This window comes from Triturus cristatus, chromosome 7 (genome assembly GCF_964204655.1).
Source record: "Triturus cristatus chromosome 7, aTriCri1.1, whole genome shotgun sequence".
Classification (NCBI taxonomy): Eukaryota; Metazoa; Chordata; class Amphibia; order Caudata; family Salamandridae; genus Triturus; species Triturus cristatus.
Genome location: NC_140590.1, coordinates 1599755226 through 1599781498, shown reverse-complemented (window position 1 = coordinate 1599781498; position 26273 = coordinate 1599755226). Strand labels below are relative to the sequence as shown.

Genomic DNA, 26273 nt, shown 5'->3' with positions numbered 1-26273 from the left:
CAAATGATATATTAATGCATGTATTGATTCTAAATAATGAGATATAATAAATAAAAGCATGCATTGATGGTAAATAATGAGATATAATAAATACATGCATGCATTGATGTGAATAATGACATATCATATATGAATGCATGCACTGATGGTCAATAACGGCATATAATAAATAAATGCATGCATTGATGTGAATAATGACATATGATATATTAATGCATGCATTCATTCTAAATAATGACATATAATAAATAAATGCATGCATTGATGTGAATAATGACATAATATATGAATGCATGTATTGATGGTCAATAACGGCATATAATAAATAAATGCATGCATTGATGTGAATAATGACATATGATATATTAATGCATGCATTGATTCTAAATAATGACATATAATAAATACACGCATGCCTTGATGTGACTAATGACATAATATATTAATGCATGCATTGATGGTCAATAATGACATATAATAAATAAATGCATGCGTTGATGTGAATAATGATATAATATATGAATGCATACATTGATGGTCAAAAATGGCATATAAATACTTGCATTGATTGTAAATAATGATATATAATGTCAGTGGTCCATCACTGAATTCACAGCCACATCGATTCATGTAGTAGGCCGGCTGAAAATAGGTCCAAAGTGCGGTCTTAACGTTCGCCGAATGCAACGTAGAGACAATGTCTTGAACAACGCCTCTCAGTTGTATTGATAGGACATATTGGCCCCATTCTTCACGCAGTGCATCCCAGGCAGTGCACAGACACTAACACTGGCCGTAGGGGGCGCTGTGCGTTCATCAACGCGGATTGTCCGCGAGGCCTCACCTCATAGTCAGGCTTCTTGAAGCGCACAGCAGGATGTATGTATGCATTGTTCGCACTCGCTCTTTAATGCAGTTGTGACATCAGTGGTGCGGTGCCTGACCTGGGGAGCCAATGTCTCTCACAAACAATCATATACCGTGGCTCCTTCCTGGGGTCTCGGGCCAGCTCGGTATGTCGTTCATGAGTAATGAAACCGAGCAGGAAGTCTTGCTGCACTCCCGCACAGACCTCTGGGAACGCACGAGCACTGCACCAGGGACTAGACTTTCACCAGGAGGAAGACATCCGCAATGGACCAATTACTGACTTGCAGAGACCGCAGAGCCGTCTATCCCGTGCGCAGCTGACAGACCCTCGATCTGTGCCGGCATGAAGCTCTCTCAGACTTGTCTATCTGTCCCCTCACCTGTCTCTTTCAGCAGAGCTAATCCTCGCTCCCACAGACAGCTCAGCTATCATTCACCCATCACAGACGGAAAGGAGCTCCAGTGCTGAGCTGCAAACAGCAATGCTATTTAGGCTTCTGCCAAAGAACTCGGGGAGAGAGGGCTGCTGGTCCGGGGCTCTCAAGGGTCAGGCAGCCAATGACCATCGACTCTTGGGAAAGGAACCTGTAAGACAACCACACTGATGGGCAGGGGTAAGAAGAAGGCAGGAAGACGTGGGAGCAGGGGCTCCCATACAAGAGTTACCTTGGGCTGGGAAATAAACACAAAATGACACAGGGTCAATCGATTAAAAAAACACAGGAGAAGAAAGGGGCTGTTTTGTTCCAAGTACAGGGCTGTGCACGAGGATATGGCAGTGGCCCACACACGCATTTGTTTTTGCACTGCTGCAAAAATCCTATTAAAGAAGGTTATGTGTGGGGGGGTGCTAGGTATAGGGGGCGGTGCTGTATGTCAGTGACGGCCGGTGCAGGTAAGAGCGGCGGGGACGAGGGGAGTCAACAGATGACGACGAGGGAAAATAAAATGAAGAAATGAAAACTACTCACCTTGCCTTGCCTTGTGCACGCCACATCACCAACTCGGTGATGCTGCTTGTGCAAGGTAAGTGTTTTTCTTTTTAAATTTTTTTATTTTCTCTCATCGTTGTATGTCAACTCCCCACACCCCCTGCCTAACCGCTCTTAAATGCACCGGCTGCCGCTAGTATAGCTATTGCAAATGTCCTTTAAACACAGAGAGTTCTCTCCATGTGTGTCACGTGTATTTGAACATTTTTCTTCCTAGGTGGACCATGCCTTGCAAGCCAGAGCTGGAAGGAAGTAAAAACACACAGAGGTGACCATAGCCGTACCTTGGTGGTTCATTCAAGGCCGGACTGGCCGTAGCGGGCACCGGGCATTTCCTTGGTGGGCCACCAGGGTTGGGGGCCGGTTTGGGGACATTGGGGGCTGATTTTGTCCTAGGGCCGTTTTTGCAGCATAGCTGCAATATCGGCCGCTGTAACGAAATCGTCCGAAACCGGCTGTGGTAAACAGCTCGGCCGCACCCCCAACCCCCTGAGGGGTCGGCCGAGCATTTTGCCAGGGCTGGTTTTGGCTCCCAGTCCGGCCCTGGGTTAATTTGTGGAAGAACGGCCAGGTGAAAGCTTTCAGCCATGAGGCCCCACTGAGGCTTTGCTGATGGGACTTGATCAGTTTACCAAAACGCATGGGGTACAGGAAGTGACATCACATACCCTTTGACCTTAATGACATCACAGTAAGTGACATCATATGACCACCAACCCAGATTTTTTCCAGGAAGGCATGCCACATGCCCCTAACATCACAACAATTGAGGATTTGCGTTGGTTATTATCCCAAAATAACACAAAGTTGCTCTACACCCTGCTTTGCGTCATTTTGTATCAAGGGGGAGTTCCATAGGTGCTGCATGGACATTCCCATACAACCACTCATGGGTTTAAACACAGTGCCCTAAATACAAACATTGGTGGACAGTAATTTGCTCCAAAAGTTTATGGCCATCGGAACTGGGACCGACCCCGTCTTTTACCCTCTTCGTGTGTAAGAAACCTTGGCTGCAAATTTGATTGTAAGTTGCCCGTTGTACCACAGCAAGGCAGTCTCGGCCGATATCTTTTTTCATCTGACATCTCTCAGGAAAATGCTTCATCTAGTCCCGGAAATTAAGGGGAAGCCCATAGTTCATACCTTGGTGACATCCAAACTGGATGATATGATCTGTCTGTACCTGGGCTTGCCGTCGTACTTGCTGCATCGCCTGCAGATCCTTCAAGATTCTGCAAGACATCCCATTCAGAAGGTGCCGGCGCGCCTATCAGTTTCCACCCTCATTCGCCAATTGCACTGGATGTCCATCAGCTGTCGCATCAGATTTAAAGCACTAATGTAAGCTTACAGAGCCTTTCACTTGAACGGCCCGATGCATCTGAGGCGACGACTGATAGCGTACTCTCAGATCAGAGCCTTGCGTTCCAATGCTCTGATGCTATTACAAGTTCCACGAGTGCGCAGGGCGAGAAGGGAGGAAGATCTTTTGTTTCCTTGACTTCTAAGCTCGGGAATTCCCTTCCTACTGCGGTCTGCATCGTTCCCTCTAAATCAATCTTTCATAAACAGCTAAAGACTTTCCTCTTTGCAGCTCAGCTCTAGGTTTGTAGTTCTTGAGGGTTTGGGTTTCTCTGGTATTCTGGTGTTAGCTCCAGGACACTTCCTTGGAAGCAGCTGCAAGCTTAAAAAGGAAAAAAAAAAATATATATATATATATATATATATATATATATATATATATATATATATATATATATATATATATATATATATATATATATATATATATATATATATATATATCGTTCTTGCCCTGCTAAATCATTAACAGAGCCTCCAGGAACAGACCTCTTTAAGCCTCCAAAGGAAATCCAAGCAACTCGAAATGTTGCTGTGAGCAGAGCAAAATGTATTTTCCAATTATATCCAGGAATGATCGAGCATAGTGCCCGCCATAGATATATATTACAATTCTAAATGATCTTACACACAATGTGGGAAAAGTCTTAAATCCTAGCTTTTGTCTTTGAAAGGACCCCTTCAAGTACAAAACCTATGCTTCAGAGAACGCACACACCCTTGCACTATGGCCTAAGGGAGCGTGCGTTGGTGCCTGGCTGCAAAAAGTGTGCCAGCATGAAGGGAAAGAAAAAATGTGCCATATCTAATTAGATAAGAACAGCATAATGGCTGGTATATGTTAAATGGGCACTTTTTTACTAGCATAAAAGGCTCATTTTACATGGTTACCAAACTCACTGCCAAACGACTGAGCCATCATCCGTTCCTGGGGCGCCATATAGCTTGGCTAGGCCTTTCAAATGTTACTTCTAATTGTTCCTTGTAGCCCTGAACACTGATTTACAACACCTATGATTTAAGCAGTAAAGGCGACTGGTTTTAATACAGAAAATATGATTTAGCTGTTTAATGTTTCATTAACAACAATCATGCAACAGTTAATAGTAAACTCTTATACACAGAACAGCCCCTGAGTGTTCCTAAAGAATGCTTTTAGAAGAAGCACTGACTCGTCATCAGAATTCAAATCACGTCATTCATTTTCTGGGATTACGGCTATTTCAAAAGACATGTGATGTCACATATGAAGCCTCTGTTATTTTTAGGCCTAGGAGACATCTTAAGTGCACCTCACATAAAAGATCTTTGCAGAAAAATGTCTCATTGAGAGGCACATCTTTGCACAAGTTGCATGCTCAAGTAAAAAAGAAAAAAGGGACACAATTTACCAGCAAACCACATTTCGCCCTGAAAGTGAAATTTAGTGAATTTTTCCGAGGGTTTCACAAAATTTGTGCTAGAAAAAATGACATTACTTTGCACACCCCTAGATTTTGGCGCTGTGGCGCAACTGTTACTCACATTACTTGGCCCAGTGATGCCACTGTGATACCCCAATGACAATGCTACTCCCAACCCTACGAATTTTGATGAAAACACTACTGCTGCTCCTATAATGTTGGTCCAGTGATGAGACTGCTACTCCTAAAATCTTAGGGGCTCATTAAGAACACGGAAGGACCACCACCGCCGGGCTGGCAGTGGCGGTCCTTCCGCCATCACCTAGTGATTTACTCACCACCAAATTAGGATGGTGGTGGGTACCGCGGCGGGCAAAAAGTCCGTCCGCCGCTTAACCGCCAAAGGCAATCGCACCGATTGTCTGGCGGACGGAGCAGGGCCACTAATATGGTGGTGGTACCTAGCAGGCACCGTCCGCCATATTAGGATGTGGGTTTGAAGAGGCCTTTCCATGGTGGCGATGGCAAGGATTGGGCTTGGGGGCCCGTTGCATGCCCCCCTTGTGGGGGGGGGGGTGTCGCTGCACTGTAGAGTACCCATGTTACCCCCCTGCATTTCCATGCACCACGTGGCAGGCACCACGTGGTGCCTGCCACGTCGTGCAGGGAAATGCGGTGCAAGCACCTTTAACATTGTGGACGGTGCTGCAGCCAGCAGCACAGCCCTCAATGTTAAAGGCCCAGGATGCGCCCGCCAGTATGGCGGGTGCATCCTAATCACAGTGGTGGGACCGCTGCATGTATGGCGGGCGGTCCCAAACACCGCTACGGTGGCGGTACGACTTTGTAATGAGCCCCCTAGTCCTATTAACCATCACTAAGTTATTTGTTCTGGTCCAGTGAAGCCACTGCAACTCTTATTATTTGGCCAGATTCAGAAATACTTTATTTCCAAGAAATTTATTCTTATAGAAATGTTGCACACATTTCCAGTTCATAAAAAAACTGAAAAACCCCCCAGACAATTTTAGTAATTAAAATAACAATGCATGGTTGTACCCTTCAGTCACGACTACATATAGATTATACAGTTTCAACTATATAAACATTAAAATGTTCCCTATCCAAACCCAATACAATCCACAGCCCGAAGTCCCACATATATTTAAAACCTTTCACTAAAATTATTTGGCTGGTGATGCCATTTCTACCACCTTGGGATTGTGGTCCACAGCACAACTACCACCCACATGATCTTGGTCTAGAAAGGCAACTTCTTCCGAAAAATACTTTTGTTTAGTGAGCCACAGCTAGCCATAGAATTCTGGTGCACCACAGCTAGCCATATAATTCTGGTGCACTACTGCGCTTCTTACCCCTATAATTTTGGTGCAGTGATGCCACTGATCCTGTCCAACACTCCTTGCAGACTCCACACTGTTATAATTTAACACATATAGTAATAACTCAGTTTGTCGCACGGTGGCGCTGTAGGCACCTCTTTTACCTGCAGAGGTCTGCTTGAGTTTTTCACTTTTCTTTTTCCGCCACTTCCATGGCTTGAAGATCCTGCCCAGAGTGGCCAGTTTGCTGTTCCTCCTCACCGGGGGAGTACGGATCCCTGACCCCAAATACTCCAGCCGCAAAGCAGGCGTGTGGTCCATCTCATCTAGTGAGCAAAAACACAAACGTTTATCGTTAGAGAGAATTTTCAGATGAGTTCCCCACTTTAAAAAAAATGTAAGCTGTACTTTATGGTTGCTGTGAGCTGCAGGGCACCTTAATGTTTAGGCTGGAAACACATATTCATATCTAGTAAACAGTAACAACTGCAAACATATTTAAATGATCTGTCTAGTGAAACATTATACCCTTGCGTCCATTCGTTGTGTGACATCATCAACAAATAGAATTTTAGTTGCATAACAGTGAATGTATATCTGTAGATTTATATAGCGCGTCTTATCACCCACAAGGGCATCCTGGCGCTGTCCATGGGCAAGGGAGATCAAGTGATTTGCCCAGAATCACAGGATGTTGCACCAACGCCAAGACTCAAACCCAGATCCCCATCTCCTGAGTCAGCTGCTCTGGTCACTGCTCCACATCCTCTCCCCGCTGCTCCACAGCCTCTCCTCTAATGAGACTTATGTCACCCAAGAGATTTGAGTGACATCAAATTATTAAAAACAATGAAGCTCAAGTTGTCTATGATGGTCCCAGCATTACACTGACCGAGCAGTCTGGAATTCCTTTATCGCACATTAATGCGAGACAACTCTTGCCTCCCACTGTCGCCTCCCACTGTCGCTACGTCACGGCGGTAAATAGCCAGATTTAGAAAATGGGCTTCACATAGTGGCACTCAGTGAGCGGAATGCATAACAACATATTTTACAGTAGACATTGGCCATGCCTTCCTCTTCTTGATCTCACTAAAACAAATTAATTTTGGCATTCTCATTGTATTGCATGGATTCTAAATCCAGTAATTCACTGCTATGGCGTGGCAACAGTGAGGGGCAGAACTCGATAGCCATTGTTGCTATTCATAACAGAATACCAGGCTGCTCTGGGCAGGCTATCTGAGAGCCTGCAGAGCAGCACAAAAACGCATAGCGCAGGAATGTGCCATATTAATGAAATATGGCGCATTCCTGTCCCTTCTGTTTGTGCCAGCGCACAAATTAGTGCCTAGTGCCAATGCAAGCACCCTAGCACCATGGTGCAAGGGCGTCTGCATTGTTGGCACGATTATTTTTGTGCAGGAAGCGAAACCTTCCTGCACAAAAACAATCAGTGGAGGCATTTTCCTCTTTCTTAGTTATTTCTCCTCGTTATGCCTCCCCTGGGACGCATTCCCAGGTTTACAGATCCTTGTAAATCTGGGAACGTGTCAAAACCCATAGGTGTTGAGTGGGAAACCCTGCTTTGCGCTGCCTTGCCTTACTCCATATCTATGAGGCCATTCGAAGCCATGCAGTGCGGCTTTAGGTTGCCTTATAGATATGATTGAGAGGCCTGTGCCACCGAAGCATCATAAAAAGTGACGCTCTGGTGGCACAGGCCTCTTGTAAATGAGGACCATAGAGCACAGCTTCTGGAAGACAGGGAAGGAAAGGCACAGAGTGCGGTGGGAGTGGGTGAAAGGACACCATGTATTTTTCATTTGGAAAAGGGAGGGGAGGCATTTTATGTATGGCTACCCCATCACTATGCTGCCCCTACACTACAATTAAAAGCACGGGCAGATGATTTTAGGGGCCATATATAACATGAAGTTACAGATGGTTAAAAGTGAACTATGTGGATGTTTTTCACTGAGGGGTTCGCTCTTGTCTATCTGATGTCACTCAGAACCCCTCAGAAGGGCCACTGGAATTATACAGCAGGGGAGGGCCAAATTATGTGACAGGATTGAGTAAATTATGCGGCAAGAAAAGCTACATTATGCAGCATAATGTGTCACATTTTGCTATAGTATTAATTCATTATTTTGTCACTTTTACACTGTTTGGGCATTGTTTGCACCTCTTTAGTACTAGGTTAACACCCCAATATAGCAATAAGAAACAGAAAAGTGACCAGTCACAAGGGGATTCCACTGCGTGGCAACACGTTGTAGCATTTTTAGTAACTTCTGAACCGTTTGAACTAGAAATACAATGTGTCTGTTAAAATCTGCAGATTATGCAGCAGATGAGATGGCTTGTGTAGCAAATGCGGAAAATAAATAATCATGCAAAAAACGCAGCGGCCGCACAATAACATAATTCCGGTGGCCCTGCTTAAAGGTGCCTACAGTTGGCCTCTGTACTCCCCTTTCTAGATGAATAAAGGGGTCCCTCACAGCAAAGTTACAGATATGGTTGTCGATAAACCATAGAGCATGGCATTATGGACGTAACATCACACACTTCTTGGTCACCAATGATTATGCGTGGCTAACAACTTGTCCCACCTTTAGCTCCTCAACAGCTTCCTTTATTGATGAGGCTAAGGAAAAGAAACCCCACAACATAAACATGTTCGTTAAGAGTTATGCTTACATTCTATGCCTGCCACTAAGACCCCTGACACAAAGGGTAGCAACTGTAATAACATGGGTAACTAAAGGAGAGGAAGTAGCAGCAGCTGCTATCCCTGGATACAACTTGCTAAGATTCTCAAATGTTTTTGTTAAGCTAGCCCACAACAGGGGCATTATGTTCAAAGATGGCCTAGCACTTTACAGGATGAGCAGCATTCTTCATCATTTTTTACAGAAATGTAACTCTAAGCAAGCCTGGTGTATACATTAATAGATGTAGTGTACATAGACATACCACTAGATGGCGCTACATTCAATTTTTCTGTTCCCCTGGAATAAATGTATCTTTTAATAACTAGGAAGAAGCCTTTAAAAGGCCCCAAAGGGCCCTTGTTAAGCCTTTGCCCAGACCTTGCAATGCCTTCTGACAAGCCTGTTTTCAAGTGCAAAAAAACCAAGCTTTGGTATAGACAATAGGTCTCACCTTTGGGACCTTATAAGTGTTTAGCCATGCAGCACATTATCCTGGGTGCTGGCTCACTTTAGTGGCTCCTACACAAAGTGTCGATATGAAATAATGAGAGCGTGGGGCTTTTTTAGAACCATCTAAACTGAGGTATTGGTCGCGATGAGGCAATGCTTGGGTTCATTGTTACTAGGGAGTAAGAAAGGCATAATAAAGTGCGCAGACCCCTTGTTGGGGTAGTAAGCGCTATATAATTCCAATATAATACAATTACCAATAAAAACACTGCGAATAGCTTTGTCTGTCACACAAATTTTCAGTTTGTGCTAACGAATAAAAAAATTTGGAATGTGCACACGTTAGCTTTGGATTTACATACTGATGTGTAGTGGTATTCTCCAGACGTAGCTTTATTTTGCCAGCAGTCTTTCAATGGCATGAAACTACCTCTGGGGTGTTGCAGTCTCCAGTGCTTAATTTGTAAAAAACGAAGTGCCAGGCCCCTCATCAGGAGCCCACTGCAGTCTATACCACTCCTAGCGCCACCAATGACAGTTTCAAACCAGCTACTAACTATCATACTCTTACAAGTGTGACCATTCAGACTATTCCAGGCCCCCAAAGCTATAAATTTAGCATGGGCGGCAGGTAGAAGTCATTTTTAACGTATATTGAATTAGTAAACAACTGCTGTTGTGCTCACTCTAAATCAGACAAACAGCCCACCATGTGGCAGACTGTCATAAGTGCTTGTGCTCCCAATGAAGTGCAGGTGCAGAGCACTGGAAACCACCACCTCTAATTAAGCACTGGCAGTCTCCCAACTTGAGACACCCTTTATTATTCTTCCCAAATTGTGCGGTGGCTAAACTGGGATGTAACTTAGGCCAAGGTCACACATGGAGTCAGCGTAAATGACTCTATTCATGAACTGTTACAGCCTCAGACACTCCCCCCTCTCAGGGCGACTACAGGAAAAAACACACAATAAAAAAATTAATATGAAAGTCAGCCACTCCCAGACAAACACACTGACACCTATGCCCAGCAATGTTTGAACAGAGTGTGTGGTGTAACACAGAGCTGCCGACTTTGGAACTGGGGAACCGGGTTCGAGTCTCAGTGTCGGCTCTCCCAGTGTCTACAAAAAATGAGAGTTAGAGCAATTGGCGTTGTAAATGTCTTTTACCTATATGTTATGGATTGGAGTGGATGTATGTGGTGTGTAGTGGAATTATGTGTGTTGGTTTGGAATTGTTAGTTTTGGCATTGTGTGGTATAGCTGTATGTGGTGTAGAGTGGATTTGTGTTGTGGAATTATGTGACATGGTGTGCTGTGGAATTATGTGGATAGAATTATGTGGTATTGAGTGTATTGTATTTATGTGGAGTGGGGTTGTGTGTCATGGAAAGTAACTATGTGGAATGGTATTTTCTGTTGTGGAGTATTACGTAGTGGAGTTTAATTATATGGTGTGCTGTTGAATTTGGTTGTATGATGTTGAATTATGTGGTGTGGATTCAATGTATGTGGTGTGTTATGTAATTGTGTTGTTGAGTACAATTATGTGGTTTGTTGTTGAATTATGTGTGCAAAAAAAGCATAAAGTTTGTTTGGGGATGTTATCACTGCCGCCTCGAACACTCCCTTTGAGTTAATAATGGAACATGTAGATTATGAGTCTAGTAGGAGGCATTTAAGTGCACACCTATGACAGCTAGCTGCAAAGAGTGCAAATGTGACTTGTCGTGTTCAGTAAACTACACTGGTGATTGTGAAAGAACTGCTAATGTGCCCCACACCGAAGCCTGTTCCTTCTGTTGTGTGCAGCGTGTTGTGGCTAGAATGTACTCTTGACTCAATTGCAGATTGTATCCACACACGCACAAACTAAACCATGTTTAAAGTGCAGAGTTTGTGCACGTTATGGAAGGGGAACTCGTGAGAAGTGCTAATGTGCCCCACACCAAAGCCTGTTCCTTCTGTTGTGTGCAGCGTGATGTGGACCAGGCGAGGGTGTCAATTGCACCCGGCAATTCAGAAGCAATGTTAAACACACCATGTGAAACCAGCAGGGACAGGCAGCGTCCCACTATTCTGATGTGATTACCTTAGAAGCTGGTAATTTTCAGTACCCGCTCCCCAATTCTGGAACTTTCCTCCACATGATGATATGATAACAACAATATAAACGTCAGTTAAAAAAGAATTAAAGATCTGACTATTCTTTCTTGGAAAGCAGGTGTTTCAATTATTCACTTTACCAGGAGACCAATACAAGACTAAACATAAACACAGAAACAGTGGTACAAACACGTCAACAATTCATACTCAGTGTAGCACATGTTGACAAAACCAATAGCTTTTGAATTAGTGGTCAGCCTTTTGGCTTTGTCAATGCTCGTTTTGTTTTATCATGCTTTTTGTAATCTTTATTGCTGGGGCAACTAATAGAACATCGCCAATAAAAAATAATGGCTACAAGCAAAATATTAAAAATATGTTTTGGGCCTGAAAAAGCACCCATTGCCATAGCAGTCCCTTGAACTGGAGGGAAGTACTTTGTGTGTGGACGTGCTCCTTGTGAAAGAGCAGATTGCCCCATGTTGCATGCTGTAGTAGGCAGAAGAAAAATGCGAATGACACAACAACAGAGGAGTGACTCATGAGGGCCGGCTAAAAACCGCTATTAGTACATAAATCATGCGCATTATTTTAGGAAAAACAAAAACTCTTGGCTAACACTAGACCTAAAACATTTTTTGCATTTTTGCAGGCAATGAAAAGGTGTATTTTTTTAACATTGGTGCCTTCTGGTACATTTGATGTGTAATACAAACATCATATACCTTTTAAACCCACAGTATTCAAATGCTTTTTCTGAGCAAAATCCTCTTGCTGTTTTTTTGCATGCCGAGCTGGTAAGTAGCTTGTGAAAGCCCTTGCAGGTCTAAATATTGCACGTGTTTCATAATACATTAATCATTGCAGCGAGATATGATTGAATGAGAAACCAAGTCTCCATATGTGCCAACCGACAGAACAGCTGATTTGTGTTTTCCAGCTGTCACAGCCAGCTTCGATGAGGTGCCATTCATGCAATATCCAGAGACATATGTCGCAACACATATCCACTCTTACATTCCACATTTCTTATATTAACGTTGAGTTTTCCTCGTAAGCACAGAAATCGAATACAAAATAAGAACACATAATGGGATGGTTGAGCTTAGATGTGCCGAAGACATCTTTTTCCTAATCATAAATGCCAGGTGCCTGGAATGACCATGGTGGAAGAGTACGGCACCAACGTGACTCGCTTGGCACTTTAGCACACTACACTCACAGGATGTTGATTAGATCCGGGAGGGAAGAAAACCTCATTCGGCCCGTCAAAGAGCTGCTCATATGTATGTGTTCCCATTCCCAGGAGCTAATGTATGCGGAAGCACAACCGCAAACACCGGTAGCTGCAAGCGTCCGAGGCTGCAGTGAGGCACTGTTTTAAATGAGCTGCAGCAGGAACGGGAAGGATCAGCCCTTCAAGGGAGAGGTGCTTTGCTTTGTGACAATTTCATAGCCCATCTAATTGGTATCACTTCTCATTTTCAGGGGATGATGCAATCTCATGGTTCTTTCACGGGCACTGATGACTCCGTGGAGCTAACAAGGGTGACAAAGCTTTTAGGAAATCAGCCAAAACACATCCCAGGTGACAGGGGCAACAAGAAGGACGTTACTGTGCTGATGGGCAAAAGAAAACATTCCAGAAGGCAGATCGGTAATATGTGCAAATGTGATATGGATTCAAAATAAGGAAACAACTTAACGTGTTCCATGTTATTGTATTCATAGAACAAGTAGATAAAGTGTGGTGCTCGTGAAACGGGTGCAGCGAGGAGTAAAAATATATTAAAGTCTCTTCAAAATTAATCAAAATAGAGGTGGGCGAGTCGCGCTGTGCAGAACAAAAGAAAGGCGTGGCTGCCATACGGAAAGATAAAGCGTGGCATGTCCCGCGCTGATCATGGGAAATAGGAAAACTTCAGACACAGCCAAAGTTGCAACCACAGCTAAATAAATTTTAAAAAAAGAGCGCCTATACTAAACATATGGCCGATAGTGAAAGGATCCATGTAGCAGGGGCCGTCACCAGGGTGAGAACAGAACAGCCAAAACGTGGGACAAATGTAAACATTCACAAACAACAGCAAAGGAATTTCAAAGGCCTGAGGAAACAACCAATGAGAAGCGCTGGGCGTGTTCAAAGCCCATAGAGCGAATACTGCATGTCTCGAAGACAGCGCATGCATGCTGCGTAGGCTCAATCAAAAAACATATTAGCACTGTACACACCATAGTGCTTTTTAAAAAGTAGTTTTAGCAATGTTGAACAGGAGCAGCGCTGGTGTACAATGTAGCTACAAAAAACTGCCAAAGCCAATAGCCCTCATAGGTAATACATATTGGCTCCGCTAATGCTTGTTTAATTTAGAATACTGAAGGAGCACAAAGCCCTGAAATGTGAAAGACTTGGACAAAGAGTTCTGCTGCCTTGTACTTGAACAATGCCCTGGGTTACAAAATTAATCCAATTTGATTTTGAGCACTATTGAAGATGCCTGGGATGCAACAAGATGCAGTCCTACTCATAATCAGAGACAGATGACTGAAAAACATACAGGTCCCTGGTTTCTACTCCTGTTCAGTGTAATGTCAGTCCCATCCGATGGCTGCCGACTCATGCAACATTCTCTGTAACAGTAAACAGCGCAAGTGAACCTCACAAGTCTTTGAAGTTACTTTTGCTAAATGCTGGAATGCCTAGCTCTACAGTTGGACCACTTGTTTTTGAAGCAATTTCTTTATCATTTTCATAACAGGTAAGAGGTCTGCAGTGATAAGGAAAATAACAACGAATCAGTTAAATAATATCCATAGTTTGCCCAATAAGAATGCTAGCATCGAGGTTTCTCACTAGTAATAAAAGGCTGCTTTCCCCTTACTGGTGAAAATGCCCCGTAAAAAAGACAAAACATGCAGATTTCAGTGTGGTAAATACCGAATCAGCATTTTATGCCTCATTTCATGATAGTGAACTTGGAACAGAAAGTTTGTATGCTCTAGTTAAGCATCTTACCACCACAGTATCATATTTTTCAGGTGTGGTATTGGGCCTGGGCGGTAAATTCCGTTCCGCTCGCGCAATTTGCAGAATTTTGGTAATTTCGCGTTCCGCAGAGAACACAGAATTGCCAAAAATTCCACGATCTGCGGCCTCGCAGAATTTTTTGCTTGTTCGCGCTTTCAAAAGGCATGTTTGCCAGATATTTTTCCCCGAGCACGCAAACAGCGTTCGTGAACAGGAAAAAAGCATTGCAAACGGGTGAAACAAGCAATTCCGCCTGTTCGTGGAACTTTTGCGTGCTCGCCGAGATTTTTTACTGTTTCGCGGAGCTTTGCGTAGCGCAGCTATGCAAATTCCACCCACCCCTATAGGTATATACCCCAGCATGTTCCACAGTACTAGGAATGAGGCCCAAGACTCTATTCCAGTGCTTCCCAAAACTTTTAGAACCACAATCCAATTTTTAGAAAGACAAACGTTCGTGACCCACTTAGCTTTAATGTACATGGGGCGGGACAACCTTTTAGTGTCACTAAAGCATCGTGTGGTAGCACACTGCCATTTACAGACAGCACATTTTCCATTTAAATGGGCACTAAATTTGTCCAGACATACAGTTTTACAGATAAATCTATATTGCACACATTGTGTGGAAATCATGTTTCAGTGAATATTTATCATTTGTGCAACACCAAGAAAAGTGTCTAGATTTATTTTTATCATATTGAAATCTTTGTTTCCATCACACTTCAGGATTTAAAAAAAAAATGGCTTCAATGTTGCTTTCCCAACTCCTCAATGTGTACAGTTCCTTTACAGGCATTTACATTTGGCTTTATTATAGAAAAGTACATTATACAGTCTTACTTTCACACTCCATGTACCGCATCAAGATTGTCACATAATTCACTTTACTTTTCTTTCTATGACTGCAAAGTGAGAGAAGTTTGTGGATACAAAACCTCATGTTACACATAGGCAGCAATTTGTCAGTAGAAATACCCTGACGACTTTTGTCTTTGAAAAGCAGCAAATGTGACAAGATAAATACAAAATGTAAAGGAATCTTTATTCATTGCTTGAACTTTCCCGACTCACCAAAAATCGGCTTACGACCCACCAGTGGGTGACGATCCACAATTTGGGAAACACTGGATGTAGTATGTATAATAAAGTATTTTTGCTTTTTAAGAGAAAAACACAGAAATAAAATGCTAAAAATTGGTAGTAGGTTCCCAGTTGACGGGTCTAGAGTATGAGAGCTGCAAGACACATACCCCAGGGCATGTTACAAATGGGCATCCCTGTCTGGCATGGGACCATCCAACCATGATTCCTTATACAATCCAGATTCAGGAGTAACAGCTTGTCTGTAGTTAGGTCCCCATTTAGAGCAATTTGAACGTGGCAGTAAAATGAAGCTGAAAATACAGCAGTTTTATAGGAAAGGTGTGAGCATAATAACAATTTTAAACTCATGAGCCCACATTTTTACACATAAAAGGCTCCTCACTGTTAGAAGCAGCTAAACCCTTTGTCTCAGGTTAATATTTTTAAAAACTCATAAGACAATATTTAATCCTTTGTCATAGTAACAAAAATACCCGTTTGCAAAATAATCTAGTTAGTGAATGCAAAAGAGAGTTCCAGACAACTAAATGAATAATAATCAAAAAGTGATGACCTCAGCACAATATTAAAAGTCAATCATTATGTCAAGAGCGCCCTCCGCCCTCTATTAAAGGTAGGGATACACCTGAGCTGGTTTCAGCTCAATCTTTGAATAAGATGACAGGGTGGTTGGCATGCCTCATTAGGCTGGCTCCCTGCTACTGCACAGTCAGCTCTATCTGCTAAGTAATCAGTAAAAGTCCAAAGTAGGCGTCTATTTCAACAACACTGGCCAACTTCTGAAATTAAATAAGCAGTAATCTGCATAAAATGTCAAAGGGGAAAACTAAATTGCAAATATATGAGAGGAAATAAATAGCCTCCAGAATTAATAAGATGAAACTCATACTGTGTTTAAAAAAGACTGGTGCTTTGAAGCAGCATGAAAATTGAAGAAGGCGCCTAAGAACTTGCTAATAGCTGAATATAAAAAAACAAAATTACATTTTCACTTAGAAAAGGAGAACTCCTGTAAATGATGTGTACCACGCCAAGGCCCTTATTACAGGTTGTCTGGAGCTCTCGGATGAAGTTGAAATGCGCTTTTTTGGGTAATTCCGGCCACATATCCAACAGCTTAAAGAATGTAGATATCTGGCTGAAAAACGACCAGGATTTTGAGATCAACAGGTGGAAGTGTGGTCAGTAATCCCAAATTCTGCATTTTAGTCCCAATTCCACGTGTGCTTATATGGGAATAAAGCGTCACCCCTCTAGTACACCCATTATTGGTAATTCTGGCCTGGCATTGCCACCCTGAATTTGAATATTATTGTCCATGCTGCTAGAATGTGAATCAACATGAGACCTTCACTGATGTCACCTCTCCCATGTTCATTCATTTATGAGTTGTCTACACCACCAGCAAGCTTGCCTTTTGACTACTCCGCAAGTTGTGTTTAATGTCCATGGTTTGAGTCCTACTACATTGGTTTTGCTCACTTACCATCAGTGTGAAACCAAAGCTCATTAGACTGCCTCCTGTTTTTACATCTGAATTAGCGTTGACAAGTGGTTTGTGATTTCATTGAATGGAGAGTCTTGGAAAGTAATCTTCTGAATATGACCTGGACATTTGTTCCCGAAGCCCTTGTCAGTGGTGGCCTGTCCTGGACTATTTCCCCTGGGTGCCAGATGGACCCTAAGGAGAACTTAAAAGTCCGTCTTGAGGTGGTCCTGTTTTTAGTTTTTGTGGGTCTCGCAACCGAAAACTGTAGATGTCTCAAAGACCTAACTTCATTATTTCTTCAGAAAAAAAGTACAATTAGAACAGGCTTGGGGAAGCAACCATCAGTCATTGGCTTTCATGTGTTTTGTTTAAGGTTTGCAATTGTGCGGTTTGGTTATTGATCAAGTCTACAGAATTTTGTGCATTCAGACATTGCTTCATTTCTATTCCCATTAGGTTGTGATAATGTGGCGACAAGTAGTCCTTTTCTTAGACTTCAAGATGTGACATGACTTGTAGCTTGTAACTGAAATCCAATGTGTGTTTCTGTATTTTTGTGTGACAGGACGACATATTAAAATTTCCTTTTGTTTTTTTTTTGGTTTAGAAAGAGTGTGCTGTTTGAACTCCTTGCCTGCTATAAAGACACAGACTGACTCACTAATCACACTTGCACGTCTTTCTTTTGGGTGCAATAAAAATAATGGCACTTGTTCTACGGTATCCACTAAGCACACATAGATTAAAAGTGCCGAATGAGCCTGAAAGTCACCCTGAGTTTTAATTTAAGACTCAAGGTGACTTTTAGACACTTAATTAATTATGCTGGATTAGAGATTAAGACTCTTTTTTTATATAACCAATTTTATTGACTTTTGATTGTAACAAAGAACACAGCACCATTTAGAAATACCCCTTGGAAAACAAGACCAAGACACAAACACATCACATTGATATAAAATATTTGATGTACATACAGCCAATATCAGCCAACCCATTTCCAAGCTAGAGAGCATATCAGTTCAAATCAGTCTTCTATCACTCCGACCCATTTGCCCCACATTCAGCGAAATTTCTTAGGACAACCCCTGGCCACATAAAGAGGCCGTTCCTGTGCGGCACACCAGTCCACCCCCCTGCGCCAACACGCCAATGTGGGTGTGGTAGTATTCAGCCAGTGAGCTGCAATGTCCCTCATGGCTACTGCTAGCGCTGTATTAAGGAAGAGTTTCTCAGCCGGGGTGCCATCCAGACCCTCTGTGATGCCCAGGAGAATATGTGTAGGGTCGATGGGAACCTCCCAGCCCAAGACATCCGAGAGCTCTCCCATTACTGACTCCCAATACCCCTGTAACGCAGGGCAAAGCCACACCATATGATAAAAATCAGCCTGGGAGTGGGAACAGTGTGAACAGAGGGCTTCGAGTCGAAGCCCCGTGCGGTGAAGACGCAGCGGCGTAAGATAGGCAGCATGTAAGAAGTATATTTGGACTAGCCGCAGCCTCGCCGAGACCGCAATCATTTTAGGGGCCATCAGGGCGTCCCTCCAGTCAGCGTCATCCAGAGTCCCCAGCCAACCCTCACTCTTGTCTCGGAGTTGTGAGAGGGAGTTGGGAGTGTTGTTGGTGAGCAAACGGTAAATATGGGAGATCCCTCCCCGTCCCAGATCGCCTGTCATGACCTGGGCCTCAGGTGGACTATACTCGGGCAGCGCAGTGCCGTCCGAAATATAGGAGTTGAGGGCATGGTGCAGCTGCAAGTATCGGAAAATCCGAGATGAGTGAAGGGAATGTCGGGTCTGCAAATCCTGGAAGGAGCGTAAGTTGGTACCACTCCATACATCGCCTAGCAGGTAAATCCCAATGAGATCCCAGGGCCGGAATCCTGAAAGGGAGGCGACCACCCGGAGCCAGGTGCCCCACCACAAGGGTGTATACGGGGTCAACTTACCCGACCAGCGAGAATGACACAGGGAGGCCTGCCAGGCCAGGAGCACTCCACGTGTGACGTCAGGGAGAGCTTGGGGGACATCATCTCCCTATAGCATCCCCTGGATAGTGGTAAAGCCAAGGGTGTGCAGTTCCAGGCGGTACGCCGGGTCGGACCAGCCACCGTTGAACCAATCGTTTACCTTAAGAAGCCGAGTCGCCAAGTAATAGAGGTAGAGGCTTGTCATCCCAAGACCACCATCAAATGGCAGGATTCGGCATTGGGCCAGGGCCAGCCTGGGCCTCCGTCCCCCCCATAAGAACTTAGTGGCCAAACCATCCATCTCCCGCAACCAGGACCTAGTGATAGAAAGATGCGTATTTTCAAGCATATATAAAAAGCGAGGTAAAGCATCATTTTAAATAGGGCTATCCTGCCCAGAGGGTTTAGGGGTAGCGTACGCCACTTAAGGAGGTCAGCGCGAACCCGCTTAACCAGAGGGGTGATGTTGAGTGACCACGCAAGATCGGGGAGAAGGGCTACCCAGATCCACAAGTACTTGAAGGACTGCCGTCGAAGGGTTATCGTCGACTGCCAATCAAAGCACTCACGGGACAAGTGAAGGGCAACCAAAACAGACTTGGCCGGGTTTAACCGGAGGCCGGAGGTGCGCTCAAAGAGATCCAGGGCCCGAAGGCATCTGGGCCCCAATTGGGCCGAGTCCGCCAGGAACAGCAACACATCGCCTGCATAGAGCGCGATCTTATCCTCCACAAAGCCAGGCCATCGCCAGCCAGTGAGGGAGTGATCAGCTCGAATAAGGCAGGCAAGGGGCTCCATCGCTAAGGCAAACCGGATCGGTGAGAGGCGGCATCCCTGCCGCGTACCTCTTCTGATAGCGAAGGGGCGAGATAGAGCCCATTGACAAGGACCTGCGCCCGGGGCCGATAATACAGCGTCCTCACCAAGTTGCGGAAAGGAATTCCGAAGCCCACCTGCTCCAGTACTGCCTCCAAATAACCCCAGTCAACCGAGTCAAAAGCCTTCTCGAAGTCCACCAGAAGGAGAGACAAATAGGGGACAGCAAGTGCTGGTTCGCCAGGGCAAGATGAAGGCGTCTAAGACAGTGTCTAATCCCTCGGAGAGGCATGAAGCCGCATTGATCTGGATGAACCAGGCTAGCCAGGTGCGGTTTTATGCGGTTGGCCAGAACAGAAGCAAAGATCTTGAGCTCAGTATTTATAAGAGAAATGGGATGGTAGTCCGAGAAGCAGCTCGAGGGGGGTTGAGACTTAGGGATCACTACAATGGTGGTCAGGTCCGTCTCTGGGTGAAAAGAGCTGTACTTCACCGCTTCGCGATACATCGCCACTAGAGGTGAGACTAGGGTGTCCCGATATGACGCATAAAATTCTTGGGGCAGCCCATCCGGTCCCGGCGTCTTACCGGCCGCCATGCGTGATATGGCGTCTGACACCTCCTCGGGGTGATCGGGAGGTCTAGTGCCTCTGCCTTGGATTCACTAAGACACGGAAGGGGGAACTGTTCCCGCCGGAGGAGCTCACGGAGCGAAAGACAAGGCGCCCGCGCCGAATAAAGGTGGGCATAGTAAGCGGCAAAGCATTCGGCCACCGCAGTCGGGGCATGGTGGATCCCGCCACTCGCGTCAGCTACCTCTGGAATTATACGATTGGCCATAGGGTAAGTGGCATGGCGGTGGAGGAGCTTCTCCCCAACCATATACTCGGGCCACGGAAGACTGCCAAATCAATTTGGCGGCCTCCAGAGAGGTTTGCCTGATTTCATCCCTTAGGAACGCAAGCCTCCGGTCGCGGGCCGCAGATCTATCTGCCGTGGGCAGTGCCTCAAGGTGGGTGGCCTGCACCTCCAAATATGTGAGGTGGGAGTCACGTGCCGTACTGGTGAGCTTGAGTTGGCCTTTGGCAAAGCCCTGAATGGTGGCTTTCCCGGCCTCCCAAAGAGTGCGAGAGGAAGACACTGAACCGTGATTAGTGGTGAAGTAGAGGCGAAGATCGGCACCCACTTGGTCTTTAAACACTTCATCTTGGAGAAACCAGGCATTGAGTCGCCAGATCAGGCACTAGGACTGTGGAAGGGAGCCGATTTGCAGCATTACCGGGGAATGGTCCGACAAACCCCTGGGAAGGATAACAATCTTTTGGATTGCCCGGCAGTCCTGGGTTGGCAGGAAAACGTAGTCTATGCGTGCGTGCGTGTGGTGAGAGGCTGAGGAGTGGGTGTAGTGTCGCTCTGTCGGGTACCAAAGTCTCCAGACATCCCCGAGTCCCAGGCTGGCAGCCCATGTCGAGAGGAGGCCAGATTGGGCAGTCCTGGAGGCGGATGGGGGCGAGGCGTGTCAAGGCTGGGGTCCATAACTGCATTAAAGTCACCCCCAATGACGGTCGTTCCTAGGGGCAGGGCAGCGACCTCTGAGGTGAGTCTCTAAAGTGTGGAGGCCAGCAGGGTGGGAGGGGAATAGACAGCCAGTAGATTAAGAGGGTGATCTCCAAGGGTCCCCTCCAGGAGGATAAAACAACCCTGAGGGTCGTGTGTCATTTTAGGTGCCACCAGAGAAAGGGAGCGACGCACCAAAATGGCCACTCCTCGTGACCCCCTACTAAATCCAGAGTGCCAGACTCCGCCATAGCCATGCCACGCCAGGAAGGGGCAATGATTGCCCATCAAGTGGGTCTCTTGAAGCATGCGTATGTCTGCGGCTTGGTGCTGGGCATATCGCAGGACAGCTGTGCGCTTGACCTTGTCTAACAGGCCAGTAACATTCCAGGACAGTATCTGGAGTCGCGAAACTCTGTTAGAATCGCCGGACAGGGGGAAGGCGTGCAAGGGGCCGGGCTGCCGGCAACCATAGCAGAGATCGTGGAAGCGGGACTGCATCTAGAGCCAGGGGGTATGGTGTCATGGTGTAAGGTGGTGTGTGCGCACCAAGAGTAGTACGTGAGGGTTAATAAACAGGGGATTTCAATTCTGATCACTGTCCGGTCGTTTCCCAGGTATGCAGACATGTTGGTGCAAAAAACCAAAAGAACAAACAATGAAAACACGGGACAACTGTCCCCCCTCCCCAACCCAACCCCCACCCTATACTTCAGAAATGGAAGCATCTGTCACCCAAACAGTGAGGTATTAACAAACGGCCAAACTAGAACGCTTGGGAATGGGGGAAGCATGGAGGACCCCTCCTCATATCAGGATGTGCATCGGCAAGTCCGTCGGAAATGGAAGTAATAGTGAGCCGGCGTGTCGCCTCCGGCTGCGGAGCCAAGCCCAGCAGGCAGAGGCGGGTTCAGGCGGGGCCCGAGAGGAGCGTCGGGCTACGTGAGAGGTCCGTATCAGGCAGGCTCAGCAGCGACGGGCAGGGCGAAGCACCCCCAGAGTCCAGCCGGCTGGAAGAGCCAGACCGCCGCACGGCCAGGTCGTTTCCAGGGAGTAGTGTCGGCTGCCGAGAGAGCCTCAGCGGTGAGTCTGAGCGGGCACATCCGTGACCACGGCGTCTACGTGAGCGGTTGTGCTGAGGTCGGGGACCAGGGGGTTCCTGTCGGGCGCCTCCCCCAGCAGCACTCCTGGGTGATGAATTATGTGCACTGACTCGTAGGGGGCACTCCTCCGTGGCCCAAGTCCAGGCCTCCTCAGGGGTGTCAAAGAATAGGGTCCTGTTGGAATGCACCACGCGCAGGCGTGCCGGGAAGAGGAGTCTGTACTGGATGTTAAGAGCGCGGAGCTTCTGCTTGACCTCCCCAAATGAACGGCGCTGACCCTGGACCTCGCGAGTGTAATCAGGGAAAATCACGATGGTATTATTGTCATACTTGAGGCATTGCTGCTTGCGGGCCTCGGCCAGAACAGAGTCACCATCCTTGAAATTGAGAATTCTCATTATGACCGGTCTGGGAGGTGCTCCCGGGGGCGGCTTGGGAGAGGGAGGAAACCACGGGGAGAGGGATCCTACAGGGATCCAGGAGCACAGCCACCTCTCCACAAAGTTCGCCAACCGGCCCTGCTCCGCTCCCTCCGGAAATCCCACCAGGCGGAGGTTGTTGCGACGAGACCTGTTTTCAGCGTCCTCTGCCCGCTGGTGCAGCTACTGGGTGTGGGATTGGAGGTGAGCGAGCTGTCGCTTGAGTTGCTGAACGTCATCTTCCATGGTGGAGATTCAGGATTCGGTTTCTTTAATCCGAGCCGTGGCGTTCCGAAGGTCCTGCTGGAGGAGAGTGACATCCACCCGGACCTCAGCAATCTTGCCCTCTACGGAGGACTGTGAGGCATGAATAGCTTGAAGGATGGTAGATAGGTCTGCAGCAGGTGAGGCATCCTTATCCGCACCTCCACCAGAAGCCCCCGAGTCCGTGGTGGTGAAACGATCCATTTTTGTCTGGGTTGCGGGGGTTTTGGCGGTTTGGGTGCGACCCATGGCCACAAGTCAGCTGGACAGGAGATCCAGTCACGCTTCCGGCCGGGGCCCTGGAGCAAGGGCCGCAGGTCAAGGCAGCCGCAGGGGGCAATGGACGAGGCCCCTGTGAGACCCAACGACGCACGGTACACACGGCCGACTGCGCCTTCAGCGGCGAGATCCCACGTCGAAGCAACAGAATAGAGGTCCGACTCCAGAATTTGCAGCAGGGTCAGAGGCCACTCCGGGCGCCAAGAGGGCCACAGTTCAGGAACAGGGGGTGGCAGGGGCAGTCGTTCTCCTCCAGGGCCCCACACCGCTTGCTACATGCGGCCGAGTCCACCCCCCCGGCTGCACCCTCCAAGCAGAGGCGACGCAAGAGAGGCAGGAGGCGCAATTGAGGGCGGGCAGGGGGGCGTCAGGGGGAGGCCCCACCTAGGACCTCACGCCGCGCAATGAATGCAGCCGGTCACCCACTCCCCCAAGCCACAACACCCAGGAGGGCAACACGGATGCAGCTCGACACCAAGGGCAGCAAAAGCTGCAAAAGAGTCGCCTCAGCTGAGGGCCTAAAGACGGCTCAGGAAAGACCACAGGTGAATGGATCAGAGGGCCGTGGGGGGCTCATCCCAGGAAGAGCGCGCTGTCCATTGGGTACAACTGAATCCACCGGCCGCAGGCCTCGCCACCCCCCCCGGAGTGATGGAGGGACCCAGAGGGAGTGGCACAGGAGCAGCACCGAGGTTCCGTTAAGCCGGACAGGCGCAGCGAATCAAGGTAGGTAGGGAGAAACAGGGGGCCAACCCCCAAACTGCAGCATCCAGGGTCCAAATCCCCTTCAGAACGGGCGGTCCATGCGTGTGGGGGGCCTCCTGCAATACAGTCACAGTGGGGGCCCCAAGGGAGTGGCACAGGAGCAGCACCGGGGAACTGTTAGGCGGTGCAGGTGCAGCAAACCATGGTAGGTAGGGAGATACAGTGGGCCAACTCTCAAGTTGCAGCGTCCAGGGCCCAAATCGCCTTTGGGGTGGCAATCCCTGTGAGTGGGGGGGCCACGAACGACACAGTCAAAGTAGGGGCCCCAAGGGAAAGCGGTACAGGAGCAGCACTGGGGTCCGTTAGGCCGGGCAGGCGCAGCCAACCGTGACAAGCAGGGAGACACAATGGGCCAACTCCCAAACTGCAGCGTCCAGGGCCCAAATCACCTGCAGGGCGGGCGATCCGTGCGTGTGGTGGGCCTCCCACACCACAGTCACAGAGAAGTAGGGCAGGGGGTTGCAGGGGGCCCCGTCCCAGGGAGCGCGGACCGTCCACCGTTTACTGCCGGATCCACTCGCCTCAGGCCTCACCCCCTGACAATTGGCATAAGGACTCTGAGGGAATGGCACAGTGGCAGCTCCTGGAGTCATCAGGCCGGGCGGGTGCAGCAACTAATGGCAGGCGAGGAGAACAGTGGGCCAACACCCAGCCTACAGCGTCGAGGACCCAGGGCACCCCAAGAGCGGGCGGTCCGTGCATGCAGGGGGGTCCTTCCACAACAGTCACAGCCTCTCTCCCTCCCCCCACCACCGCCACTCACCAGGTCTCTGCGCCTGCCGAGAATCTGGCCTCCAGCCACATGATTCTGAGGATGTCAGGCGGCCCTCCAACACCGCCGACTCGGGACTCCCGCTGCCCGAGAATGGCAGCCGACACCACGCGGAGGAGCCGGGGGTGCAGTTCCAGGCGGCTCAGCCGCCGCAAGCAGCAGCTCCAGCCCCAGGGCCCGGCAAAGCAGCCCGACACCGGCGGGCGGCGATCAGCGGCAATGGCCGCGGGAATGTGAACTCGGCCGGGCGGGGGGATAAGGGCACAGCGGGTACCACACCGGGGGAGCCCAGATGCCACCGCCAATCACCGTGGCCCGGGAGGGTCGCCTCCACCCACACCAAGGCCAGGAGCGTGCCGCGACAGCCCGGTCCGAGGGTCGCCGGGTCTCAGCATCGAAGCAAGGAGGCGCCATATTGGAGGAGAGCGCCCGGCAGGCAGGCCGAGAATCGTGAGAACACCAGATCACCGGGTCCCCAGAGGCCAGGACTTCAGCCAGGGGTGCAGCAGGGCATCAGCAAGAGGATGGAAGGCAGGATGATTCCGGGGACCAGCGGATTCCAGTCGGATGGCGGAGGGGTCCAGGAGCACACTCAAGGTACGACCGCCATCTTAGCTGGGTAAGCCACGCCCCCAGAGACTCTTAATTAAAAACGCAGGAAAGAGACACCGAGAAATTATCCTGACAGACTGAGTGGGTAGAGAGGCAAACGACCTGTATATGTGCTATTGCTAAGCTCCTACAACTTTGTCAACAAGGACTTACTGAGGCCCATATAAGAGACCAAAGTATCCTCATCAGACCCATTGCCATTGAGGGCTGAGATCAAGCCTGTCTTGCAGGATGCTCTTGGAGTGCAAGGATCTAAATCTCAATATACATACAACTGAAGAATGAGTAATGTACTATTTAGGGCAAGTTTATGAATGGGACATTCATTTACTAATTAACACAAAGAAGGACAAACAATAAAGTCATGGTGGAAAAAAATATGATTTGACCTTTCCTATGGAAGTTGATGGAAACAACAATATTGAGACCTGTGTTCCAGTACCATCATCATTGAAATACTCGGTCTTCCTCTTCATTCCACCCACCCGCCTTTATATCAGGATACACAACCTGGGAAACTTTCAATTACCTCATTATAATGGCCTCGGACCTTTCAATAATGCCTGATTGCATTTTAAAAGGCACTCTTGGTTGTAGAGAAAAGCGCGTCCTTGCGCGTACAGGGCTCAGCACGATGGTAGCATTGTGGGTGAGTTAAACATTCATCTCTAGACCCCTGCAAAAGTTATGCCATACTGCACAAGAGCTAGCGTCTCACAAACAACAGTCATTTGCAATCTGTGCCCTTTTAATCAAAGTGGGATTGCCTTGTATATCCGAGGTAACACGCCCGGGATAGGCCAAAACCATTTTATAGGGTTGGTCAGTACTTGTAGGAAG

The 26273-nt window shown here is 47.5% G+C and overlaps 1 protein-coding gene across 1 annotated transcript in view; it reads right to left on the bottom strand.

Moving 5' to 3' along the window:
- PHACTR3 (phosphatase and actin regulator 3) overlaps positions 1-26273 on the bottom strand; it is a 584477-nt gene that overhangs the window by 284521 nt on the left and 273683 nt on the right. Inside the window, exon 2 of the mRNA XM_085619467.1 lies at positions 6138-6299. Within this exon, the coding sequence (XP_085475593.1) occupies positions 6138-6299 (162 nt within the window). The remainder of the gene's footprint in view (positions 1-6137; positions 6300-26273) is intronic.